General features: G+C 39.5%; 2 protein-coding genes across 2 annotated transcripts; one reads left to right on the top strand and one right to left on the bottom strand.

Moving 5' to 3' along the window:
• Positions 1-5,984: 5,984 nt before the first annotated feature.
• On the top strand, positions 5,985-9,058 carry LOC110731605 (rRNA-processing protein FCF1 homolog). The gene is made up of 9 exons (XM_021911475.1): positions 5,985-6,271; positions 6,364-6,429; positions 6,537-6,642; positions 6,803-6,845; positions 6,994-7,066; positions 7,390-7,477; positions 8,327-8,383; positions 8,511-8,589; positions 8,680-9,058. The coding sequence occupies exons 1-9, from the start codon at positions 6,201-6,203 to the stop codon at positions 8,691-8,693; spliced, it is 597 nt and encodes a 198-aa protein (XP_021767167.1). The 5' UTR covers positions 5,985-6,200; the 3' UTR covers positions 8,694-9,058.
• Positions 9,059-9,880: 822 nt separating this feature from the next.
• On the bottom strand, positions 9,881-18,927 carry LOC110731604. The gene is made up of 14 exons (XM_021911473.1): positions 17,882-18,927; positions 17,538-17,624; positions 15,656-15,765; positions 14,897-14,947; positions 14,171-14,342; positions 13,482-13,799; positions 13,187-13,390; positions 12,393-12,869; positions 12,069-12,278; positions 11,701-11,889; positions 11,442-11,605; positions 11,209-11,361; positions 11,016-11,094; positions 9,881-10,601 (listed from the first exon to the last, which is right to left on the bottom strand). The coding sequence occupies exons 1-14, from the start codon at positions 18,314-18,316 to the stop codon at positions 10,134-10,136; spliced, it is 3,117 nt and encodes a 1,038-aa protein (XP_021767165.1). The 5' UTR covers positions 18,317-18,927; the 3' UTR covers positions 9,881-10,133.
• Positions 18,928-21,476: the final 2,549 nt, after the last annotated feature.

Below are 21,476 nucleotides of genomic sequence, written 5' to 3'. Positions count from 1 at the left end.
CTTCCCAGTTAGCCTCCTCATCATATAACATAATGCGTAGAGTAGGCTCATAATGTTCAATGGGAAGAACTGCTTCAGTGCCGTATGTCATGAGAAATGGGGTCTCACCGGTTGCCCCCTTTTCGGTTGTCCGGATAGCCCAAAGGACATGAGATAATTCTTCTACCCATAGTCCACCGGCTCTCTCTACTTTCTTCTTTATCCCGTCTGAGATCAACTTGTTAAAAGCCTCAACTTGACCGTTTGCCTGAGGACGGCCAACGGATACAAAACAATGGGAAATTCCTTGGTCTCCCAACCAGGTCTTCAGGACAGGCGTTTCGAACTGCGGTCCGTTGTCGAAAACCATGGACATTGGAACCCCGAACCGGGTGATGACGTTTCTCCAGATGAAAGAAATCACGTCTTTCGTTTTAATCCCTTTTACCGCCTCTGCCTCAACCCATTTGGTGAAGTAGTCTACTGCTACAAGAATGTAGCGGCGGCCGCCTGACGCAGGTGTATAAGGTCCCAAAATTTCCATGCCCCATTTAGCAAACGGAACCGGACTATGGATTGCCGTGAGTTCTGTTGCCGGTTGATGTATCAACTTAGCGAATTTTTGGCACTTGTCGCATCTCTTTACTAGATCCATGGCATCCGCTTCAAGAGTGGGCCAGAAGTACCCTTGCCGTCTGGTTCTTCTGGCCAGGGACCTGCCGCCAATATGCGAGGCACAAAACCCCGCGTGCAGATCTTCCAAAACTTCTCTCCCCCTATCCGGGGTTACACATTTCAAAAACGGCTGCAGGTATCCCTTCCGGAGGAGTTCCCCTTGATGCATAACAAAACTTGAAGCACGCTTCTTGAGCGCTGATGCTTCTGAAGGGTCATCCGGCAAGGTACCATCCGTCAAAAAGGACCGGATGGGATCCATCCAGGTAGCAGTTCTGTCCAAGACTCCAATGGGATCATTCTGAATACTTCGTTTTTCAATGACTTCCCAAAAGACCGTCCTAGGAGCATCACCGGAGGCTGATGATGCCAACTTTGAGAGGGCATCCGCCTGATTGTTTTCAGACCGGGGCACCTGTCGCAGATGAAATTCATCGAAGGACCCAGCCTCCTCTTTGACCGCCTGCAAATATTTGATCATAGCCGGATGGGTGGCTTCGTAGTCACCGAGGTATTGGCTAACGATCAGCTGTGAATCTGAGCAGGCGTCGACCTTTCTTGCACCGGCTGCCTTACACATGCGCAATCCGGCTAGCAGGGCTTCATACTCTGCCTCATTGTTGGAGGCTTGGAACTTAAACCGTAGTGCATATTCAAACTTATCCCCTTCCGGGGAATGACAGATAACACCTGCACCACAGCCGTTCACCGTAGAGCTGCCGTCTACAAATAACTTCCAGACCTGATCAGGGTTTTCCGGGTGCACCGGCCTAGTCATCTCGACAAGAAAGTCGGCAAACGCCTGACCTTTCACTGCCCGCCTGGGTTCAAAAGTTATCTCAAGGCCTTGTATTTCAACAGCCCACTTGATCATTCTACCGGATGACTCTATAGCAGTCATCGTACGTTTGAGCGGCTGATCTGTGTATACCACAACCGGATGTGCCAAAAAATAAGGCTTCAACCGCTTGACTGCTACGAATAAGGCCAACCCAAATTTTTCGATCATGGGGTACCGGAGCTCAGCATTTTTTAAGACATGGCTGATGAAGTACACCGGCAGCTGAATGCCGTCTCTCTCAGCGAGGAGAACGGCACTAAGGGCATGATCAGAGACGGCTAGGTACATGTACAGAACCTCCCGGGGTAGGGGGCTCACTAGCCTTGGCAAAGAATGCAAGTGCTGCTTAAGCCTCTGGAATGCCGCCTCTGCTCCTTCACCCCATTCAAACCTTGACCTCTTCCTGATTGCCTGAAAGAAATAGAGGCACTTGTCACCTGACCGGCTGAGGAACCTCCCCAATGCCGCCAGACAACCGGTCAACTTCTGGACTTCTTTTACAGTGCGGGGAGACTTCATGTCAATTACCGCCTGTATTTTTTCCGGATTAGCTTCGATGCCTCTTTGGTCAATCAAGAATCCGAGAAACTTCCCAGACTCAACACCAAATACGCATTTCTTTGGGTTAAGCATGACCCGGTGCCGCCTGAGTGTGGTGAAAGTTTCTCTCAAGTCTGCTAGGTGATCCGTCTGTAGCTTGGATTTGACTATCATGTCATCGATATACGCCTCTACATTCCTGCCAATCTGGTTGATAAAAACGGTGTTTATCATGCGCTGGAATGTAGCCGGTGCATTCTTCAACCCAAACGGCATCACCGTATAGCAGAATAACCCCTGATCAGTGACAAAAGCCGTCTTCTCCTGATCTTTCTTCCAGAGAGGTATTTGATGGAAGCCGGAATAAGCATCCATAAAGCTCATTAACGCATGGCCGGCTGTTGAGTCGACTAGGCTGTCAATCTTTGGAAGCGGGTAGCTATCTTTTGGGCATGCTTTGTTCAGATCTGTGTAATCCACACACATCCGCCAAGTACCGTTCGGCTTCTTTACTAGAACGACATTTGCCACCCAATCCGGGTAGTAGCATTGCCTAATGAACCCAGCATCCAACAGCTTTTTGACCTCAGCCGCTGCCGCTTGAGATCTTTCTCCACCATGATCCCTCTTTTTCTGCCTAACCGGCTGCTTTTTGGGATCTACGGCTAGCTTGTGGACAGCAAGATCCGGGCTGACGCCTGGCATCTCTTCCACTTCAAAGGCAAAGATGTCTTTGAATTCCTTCAGCAGCTGGAGCAAGCCTTCTCCCAACCGTTCGAAGGCTACCGTCCCGACCTTGACTGTTCTTTCAGGACGGCTGTCATCTAGGATGACATCAAGGCAGTCACCAGCCGGCTGAGGTCGTTGGTCATCTGACCTTTCCCCGGCTAGTGATTGCTATTTCTCCTTTTTGACGGGTGCCAGTTGGTCCGCCTTTCTTTTCATACCGGCTGCCCTTGGAGCCGGGACTGCTGGGTCGCAGCTATCAATATCTATGGGCTCGCCCTGGCCGGCTGCACCCATAGTTGTCTTGACGTCAGAGAGATAGCACTCTCTTGCCGTCTTCTGGTCCCCGCTTAGGGCACCGACTGTACCATCATCCTTTTGAAATTTGACCAACATGAGGGACGGGATGATGACAGCCTTAGATGCGTTGAGGGTAGGACGGCCAAATATCATGTTGTAGGCGGACAGCTCCTCCACAACTAAAAACTTGACTATCATGTGGCGTCCTTGCCCCTTTTCACCCAGCCGGATCGGAAGATCTATGCTTCCGACCGGATGCACTACTCCACCCCCAAAACCGACTAGTGGGTGAGGAGCCTGGTGCATGTTACCGGATGTGTACTTGAGCTTGGTCAAGCACTGATAACTGATTAGGTCAGACGAGCTCCCGGTGTCTATTAGGATCCGGCCAACCTTCTGGTTGGCAACCTTGCATTCGATGACGATGGGGTCATCATGAGGCCGCCTGACCTTGCCCCGGTCCTTCTCAGAAATAAGGACCTCAGGGAAGATGTCTTTCGACGCCTGGCCCTCATCCACCGAGTTGACCAGCTTCCTGATGTTGTCTTTGGTGCCCCGGATGGTGGGACCCCCTCCGGCAACACCGCCTGCTATGGTGAAGATGGTCTCTTCATCCGTCTCGGAGTTTACTGGGCCGGTTTTTGCCGCCTGCCCTTTCTTGGCCTGGGTATTACCCTTAGCCTTGGGTAGATAGGATTTTAAGGCCCCCTCATCTGCCAGACGGTCCAATAGCCGCCTGAGGCTATAGCAGCCATTGGTGTCGTGGCCAACATCCTCGTGGTATTGGCAATACTTGCTCTTGTCCCGTTTATTCACGGGGCTTTTCATTTCAGCCGGTTTGTCGAGAGACATCCGGTCTTTGATTTCCAGGAGGATGGTGGAGCAATCTTTTGTGAACTCGTATTTGGGGACATACGGTTCTGACTTCCGCCTGATCTTCTGGGCCGGCTGTCCTGATCGGTCAGCTGCCCAGACCCCTTTTCTCTTTTCTTCCTTTCTTGCCGGCTGATGCTGTTGCCGGCTCTCTTTTTTGTCAGACTTTTTATAATCTGACGGCTGCTTGACAGCACAAAGCTCCGTCGCCTGTATATAGGCTTCAGCTTCAATTAACGCCTCTTGGAGGGTAGCAACCCTCTTCCGGACGAGGTCAAACTTAAAGGTCGACCCATCCTTCAGACCTCGAAAGAAGTCTGTATAGGCCACTTCGTCTGATAGTCCTGGAATCTGAATTCTCATCAGATTGAACCGTCTGACGTACGACCGGAGGCCCTCCCGGTCGCCCTGCTGTATTGCCCCTAGGTCGAGGCTAGTCTTTTTGGCAGGAATATTCATTGAGAAATTTGACGTAAACAAGTACGCCAAAGTTCGAAAGCTGTTGATGCAACCGGCTGGTAGGTTACCAAACCACCGCTGGGCTATGCCCTTGAGGGTAGCCGGGAAGCATCGACACCAGACGGCATCATCTAACCCCTGGAGGTACATGAGGTTAGAGTAGGCCATTAGATGGTCTTCTGGGTTGGTGGTGCCATCATAGGCCCCCACCAAAACATTCTTGATCTTAGGCGGCTGTGCCGCCTGGGTTATCTCTGGTGAGAACGCCGTTGGCTGCTCCCCCAAATTTAGCAGGCGCAGCTGCCAATCCGTGGGTTGGAACGGCTGCTGCGCTTGCCCACCGCAAAGACCCGGTGACATGAAAGGGGATCCACCCAACCTATTCGGTGTGCCGAATAGGCCAGGCTGGATCACTTTGGGTCCAGACCGGGCAGAAGCTTCGCCCGTCTGACTCCTAAGGTTCGTTCCCGTACGCCTGTGTGAGACGTCAGGGAAACTGTCCGGGAAGGTCGACGTTGAGGCCGACGCAGACGCCTGACCTCGCTTCTCTTGGAGAAATGTGCGGGCGTCTGAGAATGTTTTCTTGGAGCCATCCGGCTGTACGTGCCGGATGGCCTTTCGCAGCTCCCCTTGAGGAAAACGGAGTCTGCTCGGGTCAAACCTTAGGCCCTCCCCCTCCTTTGGCTTTGGGTGAGGGGTAGGAACTCGTTCTTTGACCGCCTTCTTTCCAGAAGGCTTCTTGGCCGGCTGACCCTTCTTTGGAGTAGCTGACCGGATGAGGCTCTTGATCTCACCCTTGAAACTATTCATGAAAGACATGAGTTCGTTTCTTGTGACGGGGGCTGAGCCCTCCACCGTTTGGGCAATTCCAGCAGCTTGGCTGATTTCCCGTTCTCTTCTATCTTTAGCACGAGGGTGCTTCGTTCTGAGAGACCCATCCGGGGCCACATATGTTTCAATTTCGTCGCCACTTTCATGGTCCGTCTGGACCTCAGGCTCGACCACAGGCCGTTTGCCCTGATTCGGTGACACAGTATCAGAAGTCATCTTAGAAGTACTCTCCCCACAGACGGCGCCAAATGTTTCGGGGTTTTTTGATGTGTCCTGCGGGAGAGTTACAATTCCAAGAATGCCCTTCGACGCCTGTGCCTGCAAAAACACGAAGACTCCTGGGGGTAGGAGCTCCGCCTCCGACGATCAAGTTAGTAAAGATACGGGAGGTAGAATGCACGTAATGTGGAAGTTACTTCTCGCGTAATGGGAGAATTCTGCAATTAATATTGCTCGGGGTAAGTGTTTTTCTTTTTGAGGAGTATTCAATGTGAACAACCAATGTTTTTCGCCCCCATTAATGAGGGTCCTTCCACTATTTATAGTGGGGAAGGGATGGTTCCCCTTTTAGGGTTTAGAGGACACGTGTCAGCAGAGGATTGGAGCACTGCTGACCAACGGCTGGAGGCCACGTGTCACTAGGCCATTGGGCCACGTGTTTAGGGTATTTTTACCCCAAACACACACAATTAAAAAAAAAAAAAAACCGTTAGTTACAAGGCATGTTATACATAGGCATTATTAACAATTCGCACAAGTAAACCTAGCTCGGGGTATGGATGGATCATTGATGCATTTTATAGTGAGTACAAAAAAGTACTCGCACAAGTCTTAAAAAAAAGCGGTGCCGTAGCATCACCGCCCTCCGGCACTTTTACCCCCCCCCCCATAACATTCCACCGCGCCACTTCTCTTTCTTTTCTCTCTCGTCCCCCCTTTCATTATCTAGGGTTTTGGGTTTATCGCCGGCGAAATCATGGGAAAAGCTAAAAAAGCCCCCAAATTTGCCGTCAGGAAGAAGCTCCTCACTTCCAAAACCCTCAAACAGTACTAATTCTCTCTCTTCCTTTCTATTTCTTTCTGTTAATTAATCAACAGGTACTAATTCTTTAATTTTCTATTGTTTCATTCAAATTCAGGCACAAGCAAGAAGTATTAAACCCCAAAAAGAAAGACCTTGAATCCGCTAATCTTCCTAGAAATGTGTAAGCTTCCTAATTTCTTCAATTTAGTTAGTATTAAGCAGTTTTAATTATTGGGTGTAAACGAATTTGATGTTAATTTGATTCAATTTGTTGTTTTTGTTTTTCAGGCCTAATGTATCATCTGCCCTATTTTTCAAGTATAATACTGCATTGGGACCGCCTTATCGGGTTATAGTTGATACCAATTTCATCAATTTTTCTATCCAGAACAAAGTGAGAACCTCAATTCATGGTTTTATTAGTTTTACCTATATTATTCAGCTGGAATTTTGCTCTGTTCTTGGGTTAATTGCAGAAATATGCTTGTTAGTAACTAGGCTTTGTAAATTTGTGTTAGTTTTGTCTGATGATTTGTTGTTTTATGTTTGGGCAGTTGGATTTGGAGAAAGCAATGATGGACTGCTTATATGCTAAATGTGAGTGATTACGGATTACTGTCATCTTTTTTTATAAAGTTAGGGAATTGTGTGTTATATACTTTCTGTTTTACCTTGAATATTTTGAACAATGAGTTCTTTTATGCTATTATATTTTAAAGAAATTCAATCCTTCTTTTTACCAAAGGTACGCCTTGCATTACGGATTGTGTTATGGCTGAACTCGAGAAGCTGGGTCAAAAGTATCGTGTAGCGTTGAGGTACATTTTACATGTTTTTCATCTTACTATCTAAGTGAAAGACCTATTAATTTCTTGGGATACGGCTTTTGGTATTCCTTTGTCGTGGAAACAAATATACTACTCCTAGCTGTGTTTTCTCATGAATATCTTTGATTAGCACTTTGGTCATGAAACAAATATATCTATCGTTTCCCCCTATATTAGCAATTGAATTTAGTTCATCTTTGATATCAATTTGGTCATTCATTTTGTGTCATTTCACTCATTTGTGTCCTTGGGACTTAAGTTGTTTCCATGTTGATGTGAGGCCATCACCAGTTTATATCTATCTTTACATGCAGGATTGCCAAGGATCCTCGGTTTGACAGACTCCCATGTATTCACAAGGGAACATATGCTGATGACTGCATTGTTGACAGGGTCACTCAGGTATGTTTGCAGTATGATGAAATAACTGCCCTCAATCTGTACTGTATCAAAAAGAAAGATATCATTGTGGCAATTGTGAACTGAAAAATTCATCGAAGATCTGAAATCCCCTTCAAAGAGTTTCATTTACGTACAGTAGCTATAACTTTTTGTATGAAATTTGGAATGAGATTATATCTTGAGGCTAATGTCATCTCTCCTTCCTGTTAGTTTTTTTCTCCTACATGTTACAAGGATACTTTTTAAGAATTTACTGCATCTAAAGGAAATAGAAGTGCTTGGTGATCATTAGATTCATTACATTGTGATGAAAATTATAACTGTACTTAAATGAAGCATTTACTCAGTCACGTATATAGAATTTCTGAACAATTAAATGAGTTCTGTTATCATTGTTATAAGTATATATTTGAACACATTTCTACTAATTGGTGGTCTTCTTGTTGGGAATTTAGTTTATACAAAGCTTAGTTCACCCCTACAATAACACTTTGTTTGAATAAAAGGAAATGGAGGGAAAACGAGGGTAACAAGTTCCCTTGTTTTGATAAGGGGTTAGGGGAAGGAAGGAAAAGGAGAGGAAGGAATCCCTTTTTCCTCCCTCTTTAATAAACATCCCTCCAAAATTGGATCCCCTCTTTTATCTCCTCTTACCCTTCTCCTCTTTTCTGTCTATCTTGTTATCCAAACAAAGTGTAAATCTTGGGACAGACAGAACTTATATACCATGCCCATTTTGAATTCTCTATATTCAAAAGCTTCATTCCTGTCCTTTTTTTTACACTGTGCATTTGTGCTACTCATTTGGGCTTAATAATTATGATTTACTTTTTTATTTGTTGCAAACAGCATAAATGCTACATTGTTGCTACCTGTGATCGTGATTTGAAGCGCCGGATTAGAAAGGTAATTCCCTTGTTTTATACAGGAGCATCAAAATTTTTATTGTTGTGGTCATCATGAATTTTGAAGCTTAAAACATGTTTATTGATTGTCTTGTTGCTTGGAACCCTGAAAATAATTGGGTAATCAGATACCTGGTGTGCCTATTATGTACATCACCAGCCACAAGTATTCAATTGAGCGGTTACCCGAAGCTACAATGGGAGGAGGTAGGCTGTTCTCGTTCTCAGTTTTCTGAAATTACAAATGAAAATTTGTTCATCTTCATATCTAATGTGCTTATCTATTCTCTCATGCAGCGCCAAGATTTTAGTGCTTTTGGGATGCTGTTGTTGGAAATACATCTTCTATTCTAGGTTTTACTTCTACTCTAGATGACTACTGATATGTATGCCCAGTGGACTTGCCCGAGAGATGAAGAATACGCAAATTTTGACTGAGATCATAGGAAGAGTAGGTGTATCGTATCCAGTTCGGGGGCGTCGGGTTTCTTAGAGTATAATATGTAATGAGTTTTTGCTTCATAGTGAATCTGGAAACTTATTTTTGGTGTAGTAAACAGGCTTAACACAAGCTTTAAACTGTGTTGTTTCTTGTGAAATGCAAGTTTCATGGTGATAATTATTATTCTTTATTACTCTATATTGTATTTTATAAAAACAGCTTAGTTAATTTTTACTTATTACAGTCTTCAGGCTTAATTTTGAGTGTTAATTATGTTGTGTAAAAATGATGAAACATTAGTATGTTGAAATATACATAAAACCAATCTAACAATATCACACTTAATACGAGTAATGTTAGTTTTTTTTACACAGTTGAGCTATATGGGTTGGCTTTATAAAGTCAAGGTGGCAGTAATTTGTAATATGGGTAGTACTCCGTATGACCGCATGTGATAATTTCGTAAAGGCAGTAGTAGATGCATAACAAGACCTCGACTTGAGTCTGCCAATAAATCTGTACTAGATGTGGAGGGAAGACCGTAGTCGGGCGTTGGCTCTCATGTTGGACCATTTATCCAATACACTGATCGACCTTGGCACGAGCATAGAATATAGTGCAATAAGATAACATTGTAGCACTAATTCAATGGTTTTCTCAAAAAGTCTAGGAAAGTTCAACCCATAAGGGCAATAACATCAAAATTAAGCTTCTCGGAGAATCTTGTTTGAACACCTCAGAACATGTCACACTAGCTGGTGTTTGCAGGATGAAACTTGAACGGAACATGTGGTAGCAGACTAGCAGCCTCCTTCGAACTAGAATAGTAGAGGCTGAAGTAAACTCCTTTGAGAGTTGAGACAAGTGATTGATAGCTCCTCTTGCAAGAACCTGGATGGAACCTAGAGAGACCTTAACTTGCCATTAAAAAAATTCTTGAATACCTAATGTAGCAATTTGGACCATTACTGATGTATGATATTGAATCGAAATCATTTTAACACTTCAATTGTTTTGATGAGAATTAGGCACGAAAGAATATTAGTCACAGACTGATTCACACAGATAAACGGGGATGAATGGGCATCATCTAAATATAATGAATATTATCAACATCAATACCGTAAAAGGATGCATTGTCTCTTCCCCCTCCCTCCCCTATTCTCCATTTACAAACTCGAGCATCCTTTTCTGGAAAAAATTTACAAATAGGAGAATGAACTAAAACTCTTGATACAAAAAGAATCATTAACTATAACCTATTTTTAGCAGCAACCCAATGCAGGAAACTGGAAAGGAAAACCAAATACTATCTCCTTGCCACATCTGTAGTACTACTGTTAGTTGTAGTACTAATCTTTGACATTTCCTCTGGTGGGGGTTTTACATACTTGTCTATGGGTTTCATATGTTTCGAGTTTCGATTTTTTATCCTATCAACTTTCTCCTTGCTTTTTCTCTTTTTCTCCGCTCTCGCCTTCTTCTTTTCCTCTCTCTCCTTCTCATACACACCTTGCCAGAAGATCTCACCAGTTTTAGGCCATAACCAATGCCTTTTCGTTTGCTCAGAGTCTGCTTCCTCGGCCAACTCCTCATCCATGCTTTTAAGAGTGCGTAAAGAGAAGAATTTTAACCACATGTGACCTCTCCTATTCTGCAATCCATGCTGTTCTTGCATCTTGCCAGTTTCAGGATCGATATAAACCATGTGCCTCGCACTATGGTATGCCCAAACGTTTATGAGCAGCTCAAGTACCCGAGAGTAACAATGCTTGTCCTGCAGCATTGTTTTTTGTGGCATTATAAGAAAGATAATCAAGATGGCACAACTACTTTCACATCAATTGAGCCGAAAGTATATACACTTACAAGAATACAAGTTTCGTACTTTGGAAATGAAAAACTACTTATAAAGCTTGAAACAAGGGGACAGACAAGTTGGCTGATGACTTGGTTGTATTTTTCATAGTTCAAAAGTTGAAATTGTAGAAGAAATCATGAAACTAAAGTTACCAAGAGAAAGCATGAAACTGAAGTTACCAAGAAACATGGTGGATCATACTAGTATAACATATAGTCTCAGATGATTAAGCTCAGATAGGGAATACCCAACTTCAATTTACAACAAAAAAAATAGATCAGATAAGGGCCAACAATAACGAAAAATAAGGAAAAAAGACTGAAGCCTTACTTTGGTTAAGCTCAAATAACAGTGCCCACTTCGGTGGTGTTCTTCGTACATTTGAGCATCCAATGCGTCAACAAACATTCTGCAACATATAGAATATGATGAATAACAGGAAAATAATTTAGATAAGGTAAATCAAATGAACAAGAATGTAAGACATGCATCATATTAAGCATAAATTTCAATTGTCAAATACCTTGCAAACATGACATATTCTAGAAATGACCTAGTTGGTAGGGACCAGCTGTGCATTACAGACCATGTATCTCCATCCATAGGCATGGGTGGAAGGGAATCCCAATCTTGCTTAATTCCGTACATTTTTTTAAACGCATCTGAGAATGCAGACCTACAAGCACAATTTTGGTGTCAACTAAAGGCATTAAAAATCGCACAGAAACCAACAGTTTGGGGAGCTTGAGGTCATACCTGCAATTACCAGCATTTACAGCATCACAAAATGACCAAAAATCTTTGTTCATGGGGTTTCTAGGATCAGAATCCAACCGGACCCAAAAGTAGAAAGTGTCCCCGTGTTCTCCTGTTTCAATAGCTTTAAGCAAAGCTTTCTCCGCAGTCTTGGACAATACTTTCTGATAAAATTAAACAAAAAATATCAACCTTGCGTTTTGCTGTCTATAAACGATGAAGAAATCTCTATAATATAAAGAGGTTCGGAAATAAGTACCTTTCTAGCTGTTGCTCTCCAAGACTGGAACCCTATCCAGGCGTTTTTGTGGACACGATCAACTCGATTAGCAATTGCAAAGAAGGCTCCAAATTCCCCAAGTGCATCTCGGTAATAAGGATTGCTGAGAAGAGAAAGACGAGAGGATGCATCCACATCATCTGTTCCGCGTCTACGCCCTCTAGAAGCCTACAAATAACATTAGATGATAAAACAACTAGCTAGCTACTGATGAGGCAAGGTTTTTAAGCCATTGGAAAGGATATAAGAGAAAATCGGAAGAGAACGAAACCAGAAGTTGAAAGTGCAAATTATTCTATAGCATCAAATACAGGAAACCATGCAAGTTTTTTCGATGAAAAACTTACCAGACCGATTCCTCGATAAAGTGGTTTATGATGCAAAAAAGGCCAGGTTCCCTCCCCAAAGTATGGTTCATATATACACAATGGTTGACCAGTCCTTTCAAGCTCCCCGTCATCTCTTTCATGCAAATCGTTCTTCATATGATCAGCCCTTCTGGAACTTCGATATACATCCTCCCACGTTCCTCGAGGCTGATCAGATCTATCTTTAAGCTGCATAATGAAACCAGAGAAAATTTCATATTTTTACTAGAGGAAACAAAAGGAAAATTCATTCAATTTGCCAAATAGAAAGAACGAACACTGATCTGTATGAAGGTTTCTCACCTCTGCATCTTCTCTTCTCTTTCTAGCATTAGCAATATCAAATTGTTTCTGTTCTTCCCAAATGCTATATAAAAAATCCTCGTCCTTAGCAGATGTAGAAATGGCGGGCTCTGTTTTATTACGACTCAACTCTTCAATTTTGTCCAAGTAGACACTAACATTTCTGCTTCTATATTTTGCATCAGGAATCATTTTTAAGATGTTCCACCGCCATTCATTTTTGTATTTGGAAGGAATTTCAGAAGCAGACTTTGGGACAGCAACTTCTGATGGTAATTTAAGGATATTTTCCAATAGTGATGCATAACCTTCAACAGCTTCCATTGACTTGAGGTTTTTTGCAGTTTCTTTCCCAATTGAAGCAACGTTGTGAGCTAGAGGTGACAATCTTCCCCTTGAAACAACTTGCGATACAATGGCAGTTAAGACCTTAATATCCTCTTTTGGGAAAAGATAGCCATTCACCCTGTCATCAACCTAAATGTTATTGAAAATGTAGTCAGAAGTTGATCTCCTGAAATAAAACTTAGAGCAAACAACTAGCAAAAAAAAAAATGGGACGTGGAACCATAGCATGCGGTATGTATACAAGAGGAGTATTCAGCAACTAAATCAGGCAAAATTAGTTGCTTTTTTCTTCTACAAGGCCCAGTTTCGATTTTTAGGCTCATGCACAAGACCATTTATACTTCTCTACAGTCTTAATGTTAGTGAAATGCCAGATGGGCATTCAGTGAAAAAGGATAAAAACTTGGACACGAAAAAAAAAAAAAGTTTGAAGAAAGGCCACATACATATTTCTGTATCATGGAGAGATTAGGGGCAATTATGAGCTTCTCATAGCACATGGATTTGATTAAGATATCTGGAAATGATTGTTCTTCAAGGAATGATCCATAAATGACAAGGTTGGCGATCCCGAGAACATCATCTGCACTTGCATCACGATCAACATGCTTCACAATACCCTTTGGATAATCCAGACTCGTAGAAATGGCCTTCAGTGAATATTCAACAATCAACATGATCAGTTTAATATCAACAAAGGAGTGCTAAGAAAATTCAAAGATTTAGCATCCAGATTTATACCTCCACAGCCTTGGTGTAATTACCCTCAGAGTCACCAGTTAAAATAATGAGTTTGAAACCAGAATCGGATCTATCGTCAGGAAGAAATTCTGTGAGAAGTGGCTTTAAAGCCTGTAATATAAGGGCCTGTTCCAGCCATAAACCTTTGTACATAAATTGACTTCCCACAACAGCAATAACAAAATCATCAGCAGCAAAACCCATCTTGGCATAGACCTGCTCTTGATTAAAGCTCATTAAACTATCTGCCTCCCATGCTTCAGTTGGAGAACCCGGGACGACCAAATAGTTGCCCGTATCAAATTTTGAATATATCATCTATAAAAGGAATTTGATAGCGTTAGACACAGTCTAAGATAGCTCTTGGATAATAAATACTTTACAGAAGGTCCCACAGAGGAGAGAGAAAGATGAAAAGACCACTTAGCCTATTAGTGAGATTGGAAATCGGATAAGCAAAAGCTTATGTGCAACGAGAAAATACCACTTAAACCTATTGAATATTATCATGTGAAACATATTGCAGTCATATTATTCTAGATTATAGTGCACAACTGTACAATCGGTTGAATATGATCATTCCCATGAAAATAATACAGATAGTAAGATGGCTAGCAACTCTAGAGTCTAGACTTTGCACTACGGTACCATAAACAGCCATTACAGGTGTTAAAAATAGATGTTCTTACCGGAAGGGCATAATTTGGAAATACAACTACAGTAGCACGGCTGAAGCTCTTCTTCCAATCATTTAAAATTTCAACTGTTCCATTTACAGTGTACTGATTCAAACGAGTTGCGAGTCGGTCTTCATGTATGGTCCAAACAAGGGGTAATGACTTGAAAGGTTCCTGCATAAAACTGTAACAAGTATGATCATTCATTGCAATAGAATTGCACGTAAACTCAATGAAGGATTGTCAGCTAGTAAAAGGAAACAGCACACATGCATCAAGTTCACTGTTCTTCAGTTATTTATAATCATTTTAAGGAGCACCAGAAATTATAGATTCAATTATTCAGATTGATAGAATACGTAAATATGCTTCGGAATTTCATAGGGTATATCCTTCACAATCAACGACAACATTCTTTATTTCTTTCAATGTATTACAAGTTAACAACTCAATCCAATGTTTTTTTTTTTAAGAAGTTATAGAAAGCATATTGACAAAAGAATATTGATGAATAAGAATTTAAATCACTAAACCAAAGGCTGCAAATTTGAAGCATGATACAACATCATTCATTAGATGACTCCCATAGAACAAGCAATATATAACTTCAAGAAGTTTGTCAACAGAAGTCATAACTTGAAAACACTTCAAAATGGAAAGTATGAACCAGAATAAGCAACTGAAATTGAGGGTTATTACAAAATACACATTTCTTGTACACAAAATTGAGAAGCATACCAAGAAAGGATTTCTTTCCCCTCAAGCGAATTAAGTAGTATACCATCATAGCTGCAAAGGAAACAGTACCAGTTAGAGAAAAGAATATGGAAAATTATGTGTTGTATTGACCACCCCAGCCCACCCACTCCCCGCCCCATCCGCACAGATAAAATAGAAACACGTAGATCTACAAGCATGCTTCTGGTAGAGAATAATCTTGTCCTAATTGCACCTAGGGGATTGACTATTCATATTTGGTTTATTTTTGTGCAAACAGATCAGTTATGTCCGTACTCCATAATAAAATATCTTTTAACGGTAAATTTATTGACAAATGATTAAGGAGATACGTGAATCAACCATAAAGATCAAAACTATGCCAAATCTGAAACTTCTCAATCTGATCATCGTCAACTTTATCCTCAAAGTAACACTAGACATGATGCCACCTAGATATCAAGTAAATATATTCACAGAGATATTATCAAGAAACCTTTGCTTATGAATAGATTCATCTGTTGACAAATTTTATTTTTGCTCTCCATTTTAACTTGTGATATACGTGGCATCTTAGCTCTAAATTCTATTCAATAACATGTCCTCTACTTTGGTACCATAGGAAAACTTATAGAGGATTCTTAAATTAGTGGATATATGATAAGGCACAAGGGAACAACGGCACAAGTCTCATGAGAAGCACATTAAGATGGGACCAAATATACATTCCCCACAAAAGACTAAGTTCATGGTATGCATGTGATAAGGCTGATAACATACTTCAGCCAATCCACATTACTTCTGCAGTGGTCTTTGATTTCAATTGTGGTGACCGGAACTCCTATATGTTGCCACACAGTGTGCGCAGGACCATCTTCACTTGAAAATACCTGAAACGTTTCAAGGCAATCATCACAAGATATTACTAACGGGGGAAGAAGTCATTGATTGAGGTCAAACCCACTATTACGAACATTACTAGGGGAATGAAATAGAAATGACATCAATATATGTTGGAGTTCAGAGCAATGTCTGATGCTTTCCGATTCATTACCTCAGAAAACATAGATGCGTAACTATTTTAAATCGTATAGCTGGCAACATAATCATGCATGGTGTATAAATATAATACTTCATCCATTCAATATGAATTGCCTACATCCCCCTAATTTGGAAGTAAGTTTCATAATAATAACTTCCCTTTCATATTTGGTAATATGTTATCCAGTCTCCCCATCAAATGTTCCATATCTCTTTATCTTTCTATTATTTACAAAGTATCCTTAATCTGTTGTACCCCTCCCTCATGTAGCCATAAATATAGAATAAAGGAAATATAATTGATATGTAAGGTTCATTGTAGAAACCTTTATACTCAACATGCATCATGGTCTAGTAAACTAGCTTGAACTAGTGTTTTAGCTGATTGATGCTCCTTTATAAAAGTTCAAATCAATGACCAACCCACAAAACCAATTTGTTAATTTATGGTTCTTCGGTGTCCAAACTGTTGAAGAAGCATCTACACCAAACTGACATTTAGATTCACACAACATGATACAATTAGAACATTTTCATCATTACTTTTTGTACTGCTTCACTTCATCTACCTTGCGGATTTGATAGCTGGCTTAGACAATGTACCAACATTTTGGCGACCGATGAATAACACTCCAAATACTCATACTGTAGACATACAATGTAACCTATGCCAAAGCAGCAAATAACACATTTACAGAAGGCCAAACCACTCTCAGGGGCCCAGTGTAAAGAGGATACAGAGTCAAGAGACAATCTCATAGTCTCATATGCATTCCTCGTGATCTTAATGGCATGTAAAGACAACCTCATTTTTCCTTTAAAACCCGTCATTAAATTATTATTTAATGACGAAAAAAAAAAACTAATATATGGAACTCTTGTCTCAAATAGCAAATCTTGGGTAGTTAATGGCATTTCTCTTCCTACATTTAATTGCTCTTTGGCCTCTAAACAATCTTATAATGTCATAGGTTGCTTAGAATTTAGCCGTGGCACTATCATCTATTCTCAGTGTATGCTTTGGCAAGCATCACAAATAAAACAAATATGAGCATATCATCACAAAAATCTCAGCAGATATATATCTTTGATTAACAACTGTGCATCCATGAGGTAACCCGTAACCCTGTTATTCAATTATTTCTCTAGTCTTTTGCAAGCTTTGAGTGTTCACTATCAGCAGATAATTAATCTCTCAAACAATAAATCATTAATCTCAATTCAGCTAAAAGTTCATGGAAATTTCTGTACCTCGTCTTCACAAACGCAACAACCTGATCCTTTGCATACTTGACATAAACTATTAAAAAAAATGCTCAATAGCCTATAAATTATATTCTAAAACTCTTTACTTCAATAGAATTTCATGAGACTACGGGGTAGTATTAAGGACTTGAGGGTGTCATTTTCATAATTCAGTCATACACTCATGCAAAATGAATGATTTTGTGACACATATGTATTAATATAGCTATAAAATTTATTAACAAGGATTGCAACAGCCCAGCAAACATCATCATTCAGTAAAGACAACAATTAGGTAATAGCTATCGGTACGAGGTTAACCACTCCACCAATTAATCCAATCACCAACTTCAGCCACACAAATACAGTACATTACCTCAATTGTGTAACCAATCTCTTGCAGTGCAGTTCCCACAGTTGCCATTAGTATCTGATATGGATCTACACCCAGATCCGCAAAAACCTTCAACAACACACAAAAATCAAACACATTGGTATATACTTCAAACAACAAACCAACATGCTCATAAACTGCATATAAGTACAATACAACTATTATTGCTTAAATTTCACTTTTTCAGTAACAAAATAAATTGCACATGGCACAAATTCTATCAATCTGAAAATAGAAATTAAATAAAACCCAGTTTAAAATTGATTACAAAAGCATCAACACCATAAAATCAGCAAAAACCATAAAGCAGCAATTAGAGTACTAACCAGAGCAAGTTTGGGCTTCCTATGACCAAATCTAATCCCTCTTTTAAACCCAGAAGATGAATTAACCTCAGCAGCTTCCTTCTGAAATTTGGAAGACAACCTTGTTGGCTCAAACCTCACATCTTCACCAAAATCAAGCTCCTTAATAATCCGGTTTAAGTACATCAAATCTTCACCAACTAAATCCAAAGTTTTTCGTGAATTCCCAGGTCTTTCCACCACTGAACCAGGTAGAAAAGCTTGGAAGAAAACCAAGAAGAGAGAGAAAACAACAATGGTGGAAATCCATTGCAAGTAGCCTATTCTCTTTGATAGCAAAAACCTTGGAAATCTCGATCTGGGTCTTTGTTGTTTTGAGAACGAAGAAACTCTCCCAATGTTATGACTATGATGTTGATCTTTCTTCAACAAAACCCCATTCTCAAGAGAACCCATTTACAGTAGTACCATCAAAATAAACCTCAATAAAAATAAATAGCAACTTCAAGAAATTGCTATAAACCCAGATTAATAAAACAGGTTTTCTCAATTCATCACTTACATCTGAAGATGGGTATTGAGTAGAGTTGAAGTTCTAATCAAAACAGCAAAGATTTCTCTGTATGAAGCTGAAATTGATTGAAAATCTTGAAAAAAACTAAGAATTTTTAACAAATTGGCATAAACCCAGATTGAAAAATCAAAATTTCTGAAATTATCTCTAATATCTAGAGATGGGTAATAACTATTACTGAAAATCCAATAAAAAGGAGCAGAGATTCCTCTGTCTGAAGCAGAAATTAATGGGTTTTTTAAAAAAAAAAATGGAGTGATGGGGTTTAGGTTGCTGCTGGTGAGTATAAGTGGGGGAAGAAAGAACAGAGCTTTATTACCAGGACAAATTTAGGAGATTTAAGGAAGGTAATGAAATTGGGGAAATTTTATTAAAAAAAATTATAGAAAGAAAATTAGTGAAAAAAAGATTCTTGGAGTTGAATATTTTACAGAAAACAGCTAAGCAGCAGTAAAACCCAATAGTACGCTTGTGAGCAAGAAAGAGGGACTGAGAAATATGGAGTGTAATTGAAAATTAAGTCAATAAAATTGTATATGTTTTGTCAAATAAATAATAATATTATATAAATAAATAAAATACTAGTGAGGTGGCAGATATAGTCATCTTTGTATCATAGAATGTCAATGATTTTTCTCTCTATTTTTAAGATAACCTTGTTTTTTCTCTTCTTTCCTTCCGTCTTGTAGATTCTCGATTAATTATTTAATTTTATTTAGTTTTCTATTAAAAGGTCCCATTTGCATGAACATCAAGTCATCAACTACACCCCCACTCACTATGAAATTAGCCGTGTTATGGAGTATAATTTTTTTCAATATATATAGATATGATTGTATGAAAAATGTCATTCAACAATAGGAGGTCGAGAGATTGAGAAATGGAGGTCTAAAAAAATATATAAGATGTAAATTAGAATGTTATATATGAGGTAAAAATTTCTCAATTTTTTTTTTTTTTTATTTCCTTATACTCCGTATTTCATTATTAAGATGTCAATTACATATGATTTGGGCTTAATTAAAAGTATTAGAGATTCAAATTAGGAATACAAGGAAACAAATGAATTTCACCATATTACCATTTATACCAAAATAGGGTAGTTTTGTTTAGGGTGATTTCTTCATGGTTGGTGAATGATTTTTCTATCAATACGAATACAATGGATGATTTTTAGGATTATAATTACATCACATTGATTAAATCCTAATTTGTATATAAAGGATTTTTTAAGTATATTTAGATTACGAATTGAATTAAAATAGAACTTGCATTTAGTTATTGGAGAGACAAGTAGAGGGAAATAATAAGAAAAGTGTAAATGTTTGCATTTGGATGAAAATTTGTTTATTGGCCGTGTATTGCTTTATGCCTTGATGCTCAAGAGTCAAGATCAATACTTTTGATAATTATCTGCTATACCAAATAAAAAACACATTTATATACAAAATGCTGCAAGTAACATCCTACTTACTGATGATATACTGATATAATGCATGGCTTAATTGCCTACCTCCATTGGTCTTAATATTAAAGACCAATTGATATTGAAAAATTCGTGTCAATTAATAAACTAACCCCACCAAGATCAAAACAACTTTAATCAATCGGCTTAAGTTACAAAATGAAAACTCTACAACCGTACACAGACTATACACGTATAACATATCAATAGTCAATAGTATTAGAACTCCAAGGCACGGAGTATCATTTTGCCATGTGTCACTTTTAGTGAATGACAAAGCACCACGTAAGCAATTATATGTCAGTGTGATAACAATAGTAATTTTACCACCATCAAGTCATTACTTGATTCATTAATCATAAATTTAATTTTTACCTTGATTTATGCTAAATAATTCAATGGTTTTAATGAATGGTCCAAAATATATTTGTAATTGATATTATCCATAATTATAGATGGAGTAGCTAATTTTTTATTCTCATACTTATTAAGTTTTTAACTATGGAGTAGCTATTATTTATTTTCATACTAACTAAGTTTGTAACTGACAAAAATAAAATCTCATAATATATTCAACTTTTCACCTTCATACAGAGTACTATGATTCTTCTATTTTTTTAAGTTTTAACGTATTGTCAATAACATCACCATTCCAATCTCAATTAATTACTTCATTACTGTCACTAAACCCTTTTATATAAATCATCCATTTCTGTCAAATATTTCATTACTAATCACCCCTATATACAAAATTAGAATATATAGAATATGTCAGCTTCCACTATTGGAGGAGAGAGATCATCAAGAGAACGACTAATATACTTTGTAGTATTCAGTGTGGGTGCTGTTATGGAGAGGAAGATTGCATAGAGATCAATAAAAGGAGGGTCTAAACAACCAAAGCAATAATGAAAAGGTAAACAATTATCATCCATATACATGATGATGACTGATGAGCAAGGGTATAGTAGTTTGTTATAATTGTTGTAGGGTGAAACTATTAACCTCTTAAGAGTGAAGGGAGGGGCAAACTATTGGCTTAGCTTAAGTTCATGGATCCAATACATATATTATCTCATCTCATTCCATAGTTCAACAATTCGCTTAATTCATTTTTTACATAAAACATGTACTGCAATGACCCGGCCAGGCCACCAACTAGTTAACACTTAAATAATAACTCGATCATCCTCTCCTTTCCTTTCCTCTCCTCTACTCTCCTCCTCTCTTCTGGGGTTTCTTCAAAATCTTGGCCATTTAGGCCGGAAATAGTCTAATTTCTTCCCTTTTCCCTTAATTTTCTTTAGTTTTGCAGTTTAGGTTTCAATAAATCTACACGAGTAGTGTAGATATTCGTCCATCTCCCTATTGTGGAGTGTCTCCCTATTGGGGAGTCGTTAGTTTTTGTTTGTTTATCTTTAGGGTTTGTTTGTGTGTTAGGGTTTATCAAAAAGGTAATCATCTTTTGCCCTATTGTCAGTTCGTTGGTAAAGATTTGTTCGGGATCGCAACGGTTGTCAGGTTTTCAAATGCGTTTAAGCGAATCAGATGAAAATCATCCTTACGGCTACAACAAA

This window comes from Chenopodium quinoa, unplaced genomic scaffold, assembly GCF_001683475.1.
Source record: "Chenopodium quinoa cultivar QQ74 unplaced genomic scaffold, ASM168347v1, whole genome shotgun sequence".
NCBI classification, from domain to species: domain Eukaryota; kingdom Viridiplantae; phylum Streptophyta; class Magnoliopsida; order Caryophyllales; family Amaranthaceae; genus Chenopodium; species Chenopodium quinoa.
The sequence above is the reverse complement of the archived record's forward strand: the minus strand, read 5'-3'. Positions and strand labels throughout refer to the sequence as shown.

Excerpts from the sequence above, each read along its gene's own strand:
- LOC110731605 (XM_021911475.1), top strand. The coding sequence starts at position 6,201 with ATGGGAAAAGCTAAAAAAGCCCCCAAATTTGCCGTCAGGAAGAAGCTC. Across the intron at positions 6,430-6,536 it reads GCTAATCTTCCTAGAAATGT|GCCTAATGTATCATCTGCCC; the intron begins GTAAGCTTCCTA and ends TTTGTTTTTCAG. Across the intron at positions 7,478-8,326 it reads TTGTTGACAGGGTCACTCAG|CATAAATGCTACATTGTTGC; the intron begins GTATGTTTGCAG and ends TGTTGCAAACAG.
- LOC110731604 (XM_021911473.1), bottom strand. The coding sequence starts at position 18,316 with ATGGGTTCTCTTGAGAATGGGGTTTTGTTGAAGAAAGATCAACATCAT. Across the intron at positions 13,800-14,170 it reads TTCCAAATTATGCCCTTCCG|ATGATATATTCAAAATTTGA; the intron begins GTAAGAACATCT and ends TTCCTTTTATAG. Across the intron at positions 11,606-11,700 it reads GGAGAGCAACAGCTAGAAAG|AAAGTATTGTCCAAGACTGC; the intron begins GTACTTATTTCC and ends TAATTTTATCAG.